At 42.1% G+C, this 14,354-nt stretch overlaps 1 protein-coding gene across 2 annotated transcripts; it reads left to right on the top strand.

Annotated features, from left to right (window-relative positions):
• Positions 1-478: 478 nt before the first annotated feature.
• sfxn5b (sideroflexin 5b) lies at positions 479-12,190 on the top strand. 2 transcript variants are annotated; one of them, XM_085433874.1, is made up of 14 exons: positions 479-794; positions 3,641-3,709; positions 5,249-5,326; positions 5,522-5,548; positions 5,657-5,711; positions 5,806-5,831; positions 5,951-6,004; positions 6,217-6,273; positions 6,352-6,417; positions 6,567-6,657; positions 8,480-8,595; positions 8,725-8,810; positions 9,873-9,990; positions 10,243-12,190. In XM_085433874.1, the coding sequence occupies exons 1-14, from the start codon at positions 738-740 to the stop codon at positions 10,318-10,320; spliced, it is 978 nt and encodes a 325-aa protein (XP_085290000.1). In that variant the 5' UTR covers positions 479-737; the 3' UTR covers positions 10,321-12,190. The 2 variants fall into 2 exon arrangements, with proteins under 2 accessions (XP_085290000.1, XP_085290008.1); XM_085433882.1 differs by lacking the exons at positions 5,657-5,711; positions 5,806-5,831; positions 5,951-6,004.
• The last annotated feature ends 2,164 nt before the right edge of the window (positions 12,191-14,354 follow it).

Genomic DNA, 14,354 nt, shown 5'->3' with positions numbered 1-14,354 from the left:
TAGTAGAAGATAGCATTTAAAATCTTATTTTGGGGGGTATCTGATGCATATTAACAGTGTTCATAATTAAGTAACCCCAAAGTAACACTATAGGGGAAAAAATGAATGCTTTGAAAGTGACGCTGGAAGTGTCATTTATCCGAATTTATCATGCACATTTCGCTCCATATGCCACAGTTGGCTTATTTATTATTTTTTCTCAGTTTCCTCTTATTTTTCTTCATATGTATCAGCGTTATAAGAGGAGAAAAAACAAAATCTCTTGTCTTTTTTCTTGGTGTTTTGAGATGGAAGTAATTTCCTAAGCGGCAGTGTCTTGCTTCTCTCCACAGAATGATAAGAGGTAATAAAAGTGTCCAATGCGCTGACTGATAACATAGATTGTCGCTGCTGGTTCTTTATTAAGTCGCTCCAGGCCGACCATTACTCCTTGCAGACATCCGGCCACGCCCCCTCACATTATGAGTAATTGGGTCTATCTGACACCTATGGTGGCATCAGCGGTTATCTCTCCCCAAGATCAATCCGAACAGTTATGCAATAGCGTTCACCTAATCGATTATTTGGGATGTGTAGTCATGCGCTTCAACTTTGCCAGCGTTAAAGCAAATGAGAAAACTACATCTCCCGGCAGGCTTAGCGGCACATTGCTTCACTAGTTACACATTGAATGTAGTTCGCTGTACTTGGAAATCCGTTCATGATCCAGTTCATTAATAAATAAATAGTTGAGTGTCATGGCGGAATCCGCAGCGTGTCCTGCATTCCAGCTCGGGAGACCCCGATACGACCAGGTAAGCCCCCCCTCTACCCTCCGCTAACCATCCGTTAATGGGATTTTGTTTTCAGGCTTTTCGGTGGAAAACAGCTCCATCTCCGCCCTGCAGCCGCTCCGTTCCGGATGCTGAGGCAGTTTGTGGGCACAAAGTTGGCTTTGATTTGTGATCCGATTCTTCGTTGCCTTTATTTAAACCGCGGTAACTTCCAGCTGCTAGTGAACTTGGTAGAGATGGATGAGTTTTGACTTTATTGCAGTTTTTATAGTGGAAATGATTTCTCGTCGGCAGTGCCATATCAGTGTTTTATGAGAGTCCACGCCTCTTCGACGCACGGTTATATCACTGTTCGGATCTGCAGTCAACACACTGAGAGCTCGCCGTCGGTCGTTTTCTCTCAAATCTTCAACTGGCTGTCTGAGTTTGGCTTTTCCTATTTTCACTTTTAATCTAGGCTTCAAAATCTGTTGGAACATCTTGTACAATAATCCAGTCCAACCAAACTTTCTTTTTACCCCCAGGATGCTTCCTGCAGACTGCTGTTGCTCCCACTTTGTTTGACGTTACTGGACTTCCACGAATGTCTGAAGCTCATTACTGAATTTTCCCTCCGTTAGTTAATTTGCAGTGGTCAGGCCTGACAGATAACGTGTCCTTCACGTTGACTCCGATGGCACGTTGAGGACAAGTTAAACTCGCATCTAATTATTCTGTGGTCATTCCCATTTAACGAACAGCAGGATTAAGGGAGTTATTTACGCTGTAATGTCAATGCACAGAGTAAAGTCTTCATGCGTGGAGTGTAAATTAAAGTCACACTAAACTGCTTTAAATCTGATGTTCTCTCAACTCACACGAGCGACCAATACAGTTGTTATTATGCCACCATGACAGCAGAAAAAAATATTGGAAAATATGAAAATTTTCCCACAACTGCTGAAGTGTTTTCGGGTCAAGTACATTTGATGTGACAGATCTTTACTGAAGAAATGCACAAAGAGACACAGAAATCATTCAAATATTATTCAGATATTATTCTATTATTCCATTCTATTTCTTAACTTGCTGTTCAGTTTAACCAAGAGGCACTGTGTTTTGCAGGAGTGACCTAACCTGGAGTGTTTTTCAGTACAGGCAGGAGCTGGCACTCTGACAGAGCACAAACACGAGGGGAACATGCAAACTCCACACCCAGTGGCCCTAAAACCAGGTTTAACCCCAGGACCCTCTGTCAGTGGTTCAGAAGTGCTATCGCTGCAAAAATTGTAACCCCCCCCCCCCCAAAAAAAAACAAAAAACAAAAAAAAGAAAACCCTGCAAAAATGACCACAAAAAGATATAAAGCAGCAAGTAAGAGTTACAAAAGGATAAGGAAGGGATGCAGCATTACACAAAATGACTACGGTGAGATGTAGAACAACACAAAGAGACACAAGATGACGTCAAAGAGACAAAAAGACCAAAAGAGACACAAATGAATGTTGTCTCTCGCAATCTGTCTCTCTTGATCTAATTTAGGAGGATTGAAGCACTGCATGCATGAGTGTGCCTCCAGATCTGTTTCATAATTCATTCATGGACGCACCAATTAGTACAGGATATTGCATTGTTCACAGACTGCCCAAGTGACAGCTTATTAACAGTCTTTGTCTCAGGATATTTATCATTTTTTTTAACTGATTACCATCACCAAGGCTCCCCAGCTCGGCCCCGCCATTAGTTTTTCATTGCTCTTTCCCCTCTGGTCCTCAAAAAGACGTTCGTTTTTCATCAGTAACCTGCAGTTCATGTTGGGCTGTTCAAGGTGCTGCAATACTTTTAGTTCTTTGCATCAAAGCATTAAAAATTAGGGCAGTCCTTGAATCAGCATGAATCTTGTTTGGTTTGTCTGTGCTCTGTGCCGCGCTCCATCTCTGCTAGCCTTGTTGTGTGTTCTCCAGGGAGCTGAAACTCATGCATATTAATTACTCATGCTCCTCACACAGATCCTCCCTTCGCCCCACTCTTACAAAACAGCACTGCAGCACATATGGCCTGTCAGAGGAGGAGACATGCGATGAGGGAACGAGGCAGTGACAGAAAACCCAGAGCAGTGATACGGATAGATTTATACACCTACGGTCTTTATAAGGACAGAAGGTTGTTTCCAGTCATTTCAATTTGAAACTGGTGCTAGAGAGGTAATGAAAATAGAGACGTGTCAGTTCCACTGTCATTCTGCTGTGTTTCCCTCCCTTCATCTCTGATAAATGTCTCTGACGGATTCTGATTGAAGCTGCCATGTTTTCACCCGTCTGGTTTGCCAAAGAGACTCTTGGCACAGGCTCCTGTTGGGCCTTTTCAGATTGCTGGCACACATACTTAGCAATTGGCATGCTGATGTAGAAACAGTGAAGGGAACAGAAAACAGGGCGCTTGACCAGCAGCTTCAAGTCTCACTTGGGAGGAACTTTTACTGGAGTAAATGTGCAGATTGCTGGTGCATTTCCCCCAAACTTTAATCTTAAAATACATAATTTGCTTTTACATCTCAGCATTATTTCCTTCCATATGATTATAAGAAAACTGCTACACAAAGAAGTTGTGAATTACATTTTGAAGTAGATTAACGTGATCATGTGTATTCATTTCAGTGTTTCTGAACCTTGGTTTTGACCTTGCAAATATTCTTCCGTCAATATAAAACAACAGGATGCAGACATGTGATGTTATGAAGCTATTGCTGACTCAGTGTAACTGTGAGGCAGATAAAACTGTTTGTTATGATCACGAACAAGTCGAATGGAATTGGTTCTGTGTATTTGAGTGAAAACATGTTTTCCTGCTATTTTTAAGGATTAACTCTGTCATGCTGTCTTTCCCAGGGTTCGTTCTTTGGTCGACTGAGACACTTTGTAGACATCATTGACCCGAGCACTCTGTTTGTCTCAGAGGTAACGTTTTCTCTAAAACATCTAGATGTACAGACAGGTGTCAAACTAAAGGAAAAACACAACAAAGTCTCTTTGTAAGATGCTCAGCCATCTCGGGCTGCCAGGACTGCTTCAGTGCAACTCTAGTCTCTAGTAGTGAATCTCCTATTTATGTTCTACTGTATTGAGAGCGGATGATGGTGAAGATCATGTCATACGATTCACATCATTTTCGTACCCATCAGCCAATTCAGGGTAGACTTGCAGTCAAGACCGCCTAAACCAAGACCAAGACAATACCAAGACCAGAGGGTATCGAGACCAAGACAAAGACGAGATGAGACCGAGAACGAGACAAAAAAGTCTTTAAACTGCAGCCGGATGCTGCTTCGTTTACGGGTGTCGGGCATATTTATGTGTTCTTGCGATGCACTCGCACAGCCCTCCTCACCGCTGTCTACTGTCTCACTCACTCACTGAGAGGACAGACGGATGCTCCACTTGACTGTCGCGTCTCTCACCCTCTCTGTTTTTCACATAATGATATTATCCTATATCCTCGCATGTGATTATGGGATTGGAGCATAGCTGAGCCACTGTGTGAGAGCTGAAAGGAAATTAAGTGAGGAGCGGCTCTCGCTCAATGGGAGTCGACTCTTCTGATTCACTACAAAGCGCTCTGTAAGCACGGCTCGTAGAGCTGATGCTTTTGTGCATGACACATTATCGAACGTTACGCTGTGCGTCGTGGATACTGTTGACTCCAAATCTCCCGACCACTATGTCGATCTGAGACAGGAAGACCAAGACAAGACCGAGACCAAATCCGTCAAGGCCAAGACAAGACCAAGACCACGTAAAAGTGGTCTCGAGACCAAGACCGGTCTCGAGACATCCAACTCTAATTCAGGGACCCCTCGTGTTCTTTGGATGGTGACCCTGGTATCCTGAGACGCCACTCCCACGAGGACAGAAACATTTTATTAGAGGATAAAGTTGAACATGGGACAAGTGGATTTAAACCATTCCAGGAAAACCCCCCTTCCACATCATAACTGAGCCACCAGGTCCCCTCACTGTGTGGGCAAGGGGCTCAGGGTTTTTCTGCAATTTCTCACCCTCAGTTTGTACAATAAATAAAACTCCATATATCTGTATCTGTGTGTCATATTTCACAGTGATATTCCTGATTCATGAAAACATTTTGTATTTGAACATCTTAAAAGGTGTCACAGTGGAGTAATAAAAACTCAAGAATTCAACTATCAACTTGCTAAACATGCCATGTGCACATGATGGATAGGTTTCTCATAACTCTACAACAAATAATTGTTAAAATGCCAAATTAATTACAAGGTAAAGCTTTTTTTGCAGTCTTAAATATTTTCCTGTCAAATGCAAAGTGATGTTCAAGTGTATTTTCAGATGGAAAGGTGCTGTATTGTGGATAAATTTGTTTATATATGTTCAGGTACAGCGCCGCAGTAATACAGAATTCTATATTCTACACAATCTTGTTCCTGCAAAAGGATAATTTCATTCTTGTTCCAATTTTGACAGAAACGGCTAAACGAATGCATCAAACTCCTCGATGACTACAAACATGGCTCACTCCCACCTGGAGTGTCTGACGTTCAGGTGAATGTTACGACATAATATTACACAATCTGTTCCTGAGAGAAATCACAACATCCTGGCTACAGCAAAATGTACATTTTCACAATATAGAAAAGGCAAACTCAATAACATCTTCCATCCATTTAAGGAAAATTATAATAATACTTCATATTTAATTATAGTTCTTTTGTTTTATTGCATTGCTCACATGTTCAGCTGTGGGAAGCACAGAAGATCAAACAGGTAAGTATTATATCGGACGTAAGTCGGCCCACGTTTACTGCCCTTTCATACATTCAAGTCTCTGGGCTGCTGGCGGCATGAGGAAGCTTTCATGCTCTCTGCACGCAGGCCATCATTCATCCTGACACAGGAGAGAAGATCTTCATGCCATTTCGAATGTCAGGTACGGCCTCAGATGAAGATCTTTGCTGAACTTGTTTGAGTTGATCCATTGTATCATCATTGTCTACACTGAAAATCATGTTTTCACTGTGCAGGTTATGTACCATTTGGAACACCAATTGTAAGTCACATATGAAAGCCATGCATTTCATAGAACACGGTCAAATTTGGGGACAGATGAAAGGAGATTTTGAACTTATTTTGTCCAAAAATAAGCTCCTATTCCCTGATTTCATCTAGGTCATTGGCCTTCTTCTCCCAAATCAGACTGTGGTGTCTACCATTATATGGCAGGTACTGTAAATAACATGCTTATTGTAAATCATTGCATTTATTGTCCATTTTGAACATCTGGTAAGTGCACTTTTACTGGGTACATGCAAAGCTTTACCACCTGTTATACACTGGGACATTGTAAAATAAAGTGCTGCTGCTCTGTTTAACACTACTCGCTCATCCTTTAAGCCCGGCTCTTCCCTCATGTCCTCCCTTCCTTTTTTCTTCAGTGGTTGAACCAGAGTCACAATGCCTGTGTGAACTATGCGAATCGTAATGCGACAAAGGTAAAAATGCAAATAAATACAAACTAAACTAAAAAAACCAACTATACAAATGTTGTGACACTGTTTGTTTTTCTTCAGCCTACACCAACATCCAAGTTTATTCAAGGCTACGCAGGAGCTGTGACGAGTGCTGTATCTATTGCAGTGAGTGGGTTTAAGATTAATACAGTTCGTCTTGTGGAATAACTTTTATCATGTTGCAGATGTTTAACTGCAGCACTGTGGAGCTGTATAAAAAGCTGGTTTTACTTGGAATTACGAGATTTAACAGATATTTATTCCATATTTTATAGGTGGGACTGAATGTGCTGATTCAGAAGGCCAATAAATTGAGTCCTGCCACCAGAATGATAATACAGAGACTTGTCCCCTTTCCAGCTGTAGGTAGGTTTTCAAAGGAGCCTTTGTTATGATGAGGGTGGGTTTCATGTGGCCCTCTGCTGGTTGATCTTACATCTTGTTTAAAAATGATTTCAGAGTTTTGTAATTGTGCTAGGATATTTTATGTATTCCTTTTATTATTGAACTTGTTATTCTCATGAACATCAGCAGTTCTACAGATTAATCCACGACATGCTTCTATTTTCTTCTTCTTTGTCAGCTTCATGTCTGACTGAACACCCTGGTACTTTGTACAAATTGGTTAACATCATTTCAACATTTTAATATCAGGTCATGTTTAATTTTTGTATGTTTCCTGAATGTTTCTAGCTCTGAATAAAGCTGTATGGGAAAGGTTTCTCATAACTAAAAGACCAAAAAGTGCTGCATTAATTCATTTTATATCCTAGAATATTAGCTAGAAACTAACAATCACACTACCCGCTACAAGCAAGCACTTGACAACAGTGGGAACGAAAAACCCTCCTTTTAACAGAAAGAAACCAGATTCAGGGAGGGGCAGCCATCCGCCATGATTGATGAAGAAACAGTGCATCATTAGAAGCTCCCAGCAACCGGACATTTTTGCAGTATAACTAAAGGCTGGTGAAGGGTCATCTACACGAGTATGAACTGCAAGCTTAATCAAAAATGCACATTTTAGGTGTAATCTTAGCTGGCTCCATAGCAGAGAGACCTGATAGCTGAAGGTTGTATCTGATATTCTGCTTTTGATAATGCTGGGAACCACTCTGTACATTCACTCAATTCTATTCTTGTAATTTAACCAATCCGGAAAAAGTAACCGGAAATACATAAGAGGAATGAACAGTGCTGAATAGGCCAATCACAATAGGTGCAAGCTGCATCAACCTGAAATGTAGTTACATTTCCAAGGAAGTGCAGGTTGGGTTATGCCGTAGGTGTGGGGTTTCAAAGAGGTTTGCAGTTATGACATGCCAATGGTGTAGATTTCCCACTGAAGCATAAATCCCTGGTAAACCTTCAGTCACAGAGCGATGCTCTGTTAGGATAATACGGTACTATGTGGTCTTTAAATGGCCTGCATTTGTATAGCGCTTTTCTAGTCCCTAAGGACCCCAAAGCGCTTCACACTACATTCAGTCATTCACCCATTCACACACACATTCACACACTGGCGATGGCAAGCTACGTTGTAGCCACAGCTGCCCTGGGGCGCACTGACAGAGGCGAGGCTGCCGGACACTGGCGCCACCGGGCCCTCTGACCACCACCAGTAGGCAAACACGGGGTTATTATCTTGCCCAAGGATATTTGGCATGCAGCCAGGAGGCAGCCTGGGATCGAACCACCGACCTTCTGATTAGTGGCTGACCTGCTCTGCCACCTGAGCTACAGCCACCCCATAGTCTTTAAGATAAGATGGAGGCTGATTATGTCTTTTATGAGAATTAAATTCTGATAACACGGAGCCAGTGAAGAGAAACTGAAAATGAAGAAATGTGATTTCTCTTTTAGTTTTAGTTAGCGCTCTCGCTGCAGTGTTCTGGATCAACTGAAAGTGTTTCAGGGACATTTAAAGTGACCTAATAATGCATTACAATAGTCATGCCTGGAATTGATACGTGCACCATCTTTTCAGCATCGTCATCACTCTGAGACAGGATTTGACAGTGATGGTAATGGAGAAAGTAATGGTAGTGTCCTGGTTTGGGCCACAGTGTTGTGGCTGCACAGACTACAGTCACAACGTCTGTGGCTGCAGTCGTTGTTTGTCAGTCTCTGCACAGATTCTGGTTAAAATGCATTATAATTTCTGAGCTGTCTCCCTCTCCCTTTCCAGCTAGTGCAAACATCTGTAACGTGGGCCTGATGAGACACAATGAGCTGTCCGAGGGCATCGATGTGCTTGACAACAACGGGAACATTGTGGGATCCTCCAGAATTGCTGCGAGACATGTGAGGGCTCTTTCATTTTTGCATGCATGATTCTCGTTTGAAATCCAAACGCCATCTGATTTCCTGAAAAATAAATAAATAAACTCAGTGTTTGAAATGGAGCATGTGCACAATGTTCTCTATCCCCAGGCAATCATGGAAACTGCCTTTACACGTGTGGTCCTCCCAATGCCAATCTTTGTCCTGCCCCCCATCATTATGTCCTACCTCGAGAGGTTTGTGCAGAAATACATTGTTAAGATTTTTTTCCTGTTAGGGTTGCAACTAGTGACTTACTTTTGTTGCTGTTAGTTGTTGTTAGTTGTTGGCCAGTTGGTCTAGAAAAGTACATAAAGCTGCTGCCAAAAGTTCCTAGAGCGATGTGGCACAGTTAAAACAGTAACAGCACAAACCTCAAACATGTAAAATGATCAGAATGTAAAATATAATGCAGTAAGTTTTCCAACAAAGCAAATCAAACAAAAAAGAAAAGCAAATGAAAAGAAACAAATGTACTCATATAGAATAATTACGTTTATGAATGCTGTTGTGGGTAATGATGCTTTTTATTCAACCTATAATACAAGAAAATGCAGCGACCACCCATTTAGTCAAAACTGAAGTAACACTAGTACTTAAGTATGACTGTGACTAAATCAAATCATGGCAAAAGAACAGTTGAAGCCTAAGTTAGCCTTTTAATTAAAGTACAATTTAATAATCTGGCAGGTGCAGGGCTTTGTATTATCAGCTTTGATGTTTTTGCCTCCTGATGGTTATCCAAAGTCAGACTCTAACACAATCAGCAATCAATAAATCCATTACAGTAGTTTGCTTTGTGTCATTGTGCAGCAAACTGGGACTGCTTTACCATTGCTTTAATTGTGCTCTTTTTTAGTATTGGCTGCTTGAATTTGTTCTAAAAATGCACAGCAAATACTACAAGTACTACTTTGTGTGTACTGAACCAAAGCTGACATGTGTTGTTCCCCGAAGTGTTTACTAAACTATTCATTCAGTCAAAGGTCACAAGAGTAAAGGACAGACAATATAAGAAGAAATAGAAAAGTAAAGCAGATTTTGTGCCTTTAAAGAAGAATCTGCAGTCAGATTTATGATATTCTCTCACACACACATAAATCTCACACCCTCTAATCGTGCAGAAATAGCTCCCCTAAATCTGCACATGATGTTTTTCTCCAGATCCAAAAATAACTCATAGCTTTGCAGGAGTCATCTGGGATCGATCCACACAGCACGCTCACGTTTCTTTTTTATCTCTGCCTTGACTTGTGTAGGCTGCGATTTCTGCAGAGCAACCGCAGGCTGTTGCTGCCCATCCACAGCGTTGTGTGCCTGGTTACCTTTGGCCTCTCCTTACCCGTGGCCATCAGTCTGTTCCCCCAGATGTCTCAGGTACAGTACATACACTGTTAGACGGGCTGCTGCCTTCAAGGCCAGATGGCACAGGGAGCAGCTGTGCAAAAATTCAAATTACATGTACACAGCTTGACATGCAGAGCCCCGACCCACATCCTTTTATTCCAGCGTCTAATTAAAACTCTAAATGACTTTCAAGGCTAAAGGAAGGAGAGAAGAGCTCAATTCTTACATTTGGTTTCATGGTCTTTGTTTTGCTTTCTTTCACTCTCTTTTTTTTGTTGGCAGATCGAGGTGTCTTGCCTTGAGCCGGAGATTGCCATGGCAACAGATTGCAAGGTGGTGACCTACAACAAAGGTTTATGATGGATGGTGGTGGAGTGGGAGAGGAGAGCAAAGGGAGCCAGGAGGAAAAGGAGGCTGCAGTGTGAATAGCTGTCAGGGAGTCTCAGCTGTAGGGTTCCTCCTGTCGACAGGTTTGGGAACTATGTGCTGCATTTTTATCACAGGAAAGACTGCTTTTTAAACTGGTTTCTGCATTTATCAAGATCCCAGCAGTTATTAAATCATAGTTTTCTGAGAGGTTTTTTATTCTGTCGTCTCCTTTTTAAGAGCTCTTTGTATAGAAATGCTGATTTATTCTCTGCAAAGTCAGATTTAGCATCAGTTCATTATTTAATGCTGTATAAATAAGTGTTCCCTACAGATATGCTATTCTTTGTTGGTCCGACCGAGTACAGTTCTTCTCACTGCGTCATCCCTAACTTTGTCCGTCTGTGACTGGGGGACTGTGTATGCCGTGCAGAGCCAGTTTGTTTGAGCTTTTTGGTTTGAAACTGCTGCAAATGAACCAAAACAGTAAAAATATTCCTTCACTCTGTTTTGAATCTTGGGACAAACATTTGTAAAATATATTGAAAGCAAATGCAGTATTGATTATATGAGAGGAAATCAGCCCAAGGAGAGATGAACGTGTATAAGCTTATGAATCCAAAAATCGTTGGACAAACAGCGACGTGTATGTCCAGAGACTGTTCTGTGCACTGCTATTAAGCTGTAGCCACTTAATAGCAGTACAAAGACCAGTGTGCACAATTTCCACAGCCATTAATAAAGAAGAGCACACAGGTACCTAACTTCTTTAGTGGTGCATGCATGCATAAAGAGCAGCACCATAATCCAATAAAGTTAAAAAAGTTAAAGAAATGTTGCAGATGAAAGGTTTTCCCTGCCTGAAAGGAGGAATTAGATTTATTTCTAAAAAAGGAACCTTAATTTAAATTAAGTGATGTTTATTCACAGTCCTGAGTTGCTTGCGCTGTGATCAGATTTTAGTTAGATTTTTAAGAGATTTGCTGCAGCAACCTCCTAATTACAGCCCTCATATGGGAAACACAGTTCTCACAGTGCCCATGCTGAGCCACATATATTTAAAACATTTTCTTATTGTTTACTGACAGTAAGGAATATGGCCATGCAGAATAAGTCTTTTATATTGGATAAGACAAAACCCGATACCAATATATTAGGATCATTATGAGCCTCTTAATATAAAATGTATTTATTTTTCCTTGTACTGGCTCCTATCCATCTGATGACTCTGTGGAGGTAGAGGCAAATATAAAATTATATATATATAAAATATAAAACTACAAGTAGTAAGTATTTTTCATCAGGTTCATTAAAGACATAAATCTACTGTATTGTGGCTGTGACATGTAGTGAGTGAGATGAAAACATCTTCTGAACTGCAGCTGATAATAATCTGATTATGGAGATGGAAAGGAGTCAGCTGCATGCAAACTAAGTTGTTCAGTGAGACTCACTCGGACGAGGGAAACTTTCACTATGAAACAATGTAAAAACGTGAAGCTCCTGTTAAGTAGCTGCACTCTCGATGTCTTATTGTTTATACAAGTTTTAAACTGGCAGTTGATACATGCCAGTGATTTTAACCCACACAATGTGAAAGAACTGCTAAAACATGGCATTACATTTTCTTGTATGAAGGTCATTTTGCTCCATTACTGACTGTTGTCAAGTTACTGTTTTATTATTAAAGAATTGCTTCTTTTGTACACAATTTGAAATAGAACCATAACATATACTACACAACTGACTGTTTTTAATTCTTTGTGTAAAACTTCCACTGATACTATTGCAAATGTTTGCCAGTCAAACAATGTAAACCTGATATTATTTTACTATATAGCCTGTAATAAATACTCTTACTGTATGTAAAGTGTCTGCACTCTTTACTTCATGTTGCTACAGGATGCTTTTCCACCCTTTACAGTAAGGCTTCTGTATTATGTTGGTTTCCCTGGTGAAAAAGTAATTGGCTGTTATAATATGAATGAACTCTGATTAACCATAACTTTTTGGAAACCTGAGTTCAGTTTCACTAGCTGTGCCCCAGCCTGATTACTGCCTGTTGAAGCAAGAAATCACTTAAATAGAACCTGTCTGACTAAGTGAAGTAGGCTAAAATGCCACAATCTAAAGAAACTCAAGAACGGATGAGAAACACATTAATTTGCATCTGTCCGTCTGGAAAGGGTTACACAGCCATTTCTAAAGCTTTGGGACTCCAGCAAACCACGGTGAGAGTCATTATCTATACATAAAGAAAAGTTGGCATAGTGGTGGACCTTCCCAGGAGGGCCAACCGACCAGAATTACCCAACGACGGGCGCTTTCCCGCGTCAACGAGGGTCGTTCAGGTTAACCCACTATGAGATCTTGCCTCACTCTATCATGTAATCTATTGGGGTCACCTGAAGCAAGAGGCGAGTGGGTGTTAAGGTTCCTGGGAAGGGATCCTAAGACTGCATTGTAGGTGGCAGACGGTGCTGCAAGCCATCCCCTCTGTTCAACATGGCCTTTTGTAGTGGACATAGATGGTTTCTTTCACTCCTCTTTCAAACCATCTGTCTTCTCAGTCCAAAACGTGGTAAGTGAGGAACAAGCCTGTCACTGGGGAAAGTACTACAGCTGTGGAAGACCTCCTGCGTGGTACCAGTACCAAAGACCTCCCATCCTAAGGACGCAAGCAGCTACAGTCCAGTAGCCCTGACATCACATCTGATGAAGACCCTCGAGAGGTTGGTTCTAAACCATCTGCGCCCCCTGGTGAGGTCTTCATTGGATCCGCTACAGTTTGCCTACCAGCCTGGCATCGGGGTGGAGGACGCCATCATCTACCTCCTGCACCGAGCTCTGACTCACCTGGAGAAGCCTGGAAGCTCTGTGAGGATCACGTTCTTTGATTTCTCCAGTGCTTTCAACACCATCCAGCTACGACTTCTGAGGGACAAGCTGGAGCTATCAGGAGTGGACCAACACATGTCCCAGTGGATACTGGACTACCTCACAGGCCGCCCACAGTATGTGAGGACACAGGGCTGTGTCTCTGACACGCTGGTCTGCAGTACGGGGGCCCCACACTGTGCTGGCACCGTTCCTCTTCACCCTCTACACTGCAGACGTCTCCATCAACTGCCCATGCTGCCACCTACAGAAGTTCTCTGACGACTCTGCCATAGTCGCCTCATCACAGGTGAGGACGACTCAGAGTGCAGACAGTGGACTCTGGACTTTGTGGACTGGTGTCAGCAGAACCACCTGCTGATCAACGCCGGGAAAACCAAGGAGCTGGTGGTGGACTTCCGGAGATGCTGACCCACCACACTGACACCGGTGAACATCCAGGGAGTGGACATTGAGATAGTGGACTCCTATAGGTACCTGGGTGTTCACCTGAATAATAAACTGGACTGGAGCCACAACACTGATGCTCTTTACAGGAAGGGTCAGAGCAGACGCTACCTGCTGAGGCGGCTGAGGTCATTTGGAGTCCAGGGAGCGCTTTTAAAGACCTTCTATGACTCTGTGGTGACATCTGTCATTTTTTACAGTGTGGTGTGTTGGAGCAGCAGTTTATCTTCAGCTGAGAGGAAGAGGCTGGATAAACTCATCAGGAAGGCCAGCTCTGTTCTGGGATGCACCCTGGACCCAGTGCAGGTGGTGGGAGACAGAAGGACTCTGGCCAAAATAACATCTCTGATGGACAGAGTCTCCCAGCCCAATCTCCAATCTACCATTTCTCTCAAAAATCCTTGAAAAAATAGTTGCTTCACAAGTCCATCTTCACCTAACTGATAATAACCTTTACGAACAGTTCCAGTCTGGCTTTCGTCCTCTACATAGCACTGAAACTGCTCTTATAAAAATAACAAACGACCTTCTTATAGCTGCTGATTCTGGTCTCCTCTCCATCCTTATCCTTCTTGATCTGAGTGCAGCTTTTGACACCATCTCTCATCCCATTCTCCTTAGCAGATTAGCTTCTATTGGTCTCTCTCACACTCCACTAGCCTGGTTTAAATCATACCTATCTG

Source organism: Copadichromis virginalis, linkage group LG2, assembly GCF_057382275.1.
Source record: "Copadichromis virginalis isolate Kocher_CV1m ecotype Utaka linkage group LG2, C_Virginalis_male_GT1.1, whole genome shotgun sequence".
Classification (NCBI taxonomy): Eukaryota; Metazoa; Chordata; class Actinopteri; order Cichliformes; family Cichlidae; genus Copadichromis; species Copadichromis virginalis.
Note: the sequence above shows the minus strand (reverse complement) of the source record. Positions and strands in the feature narration are given on the sequence as shown.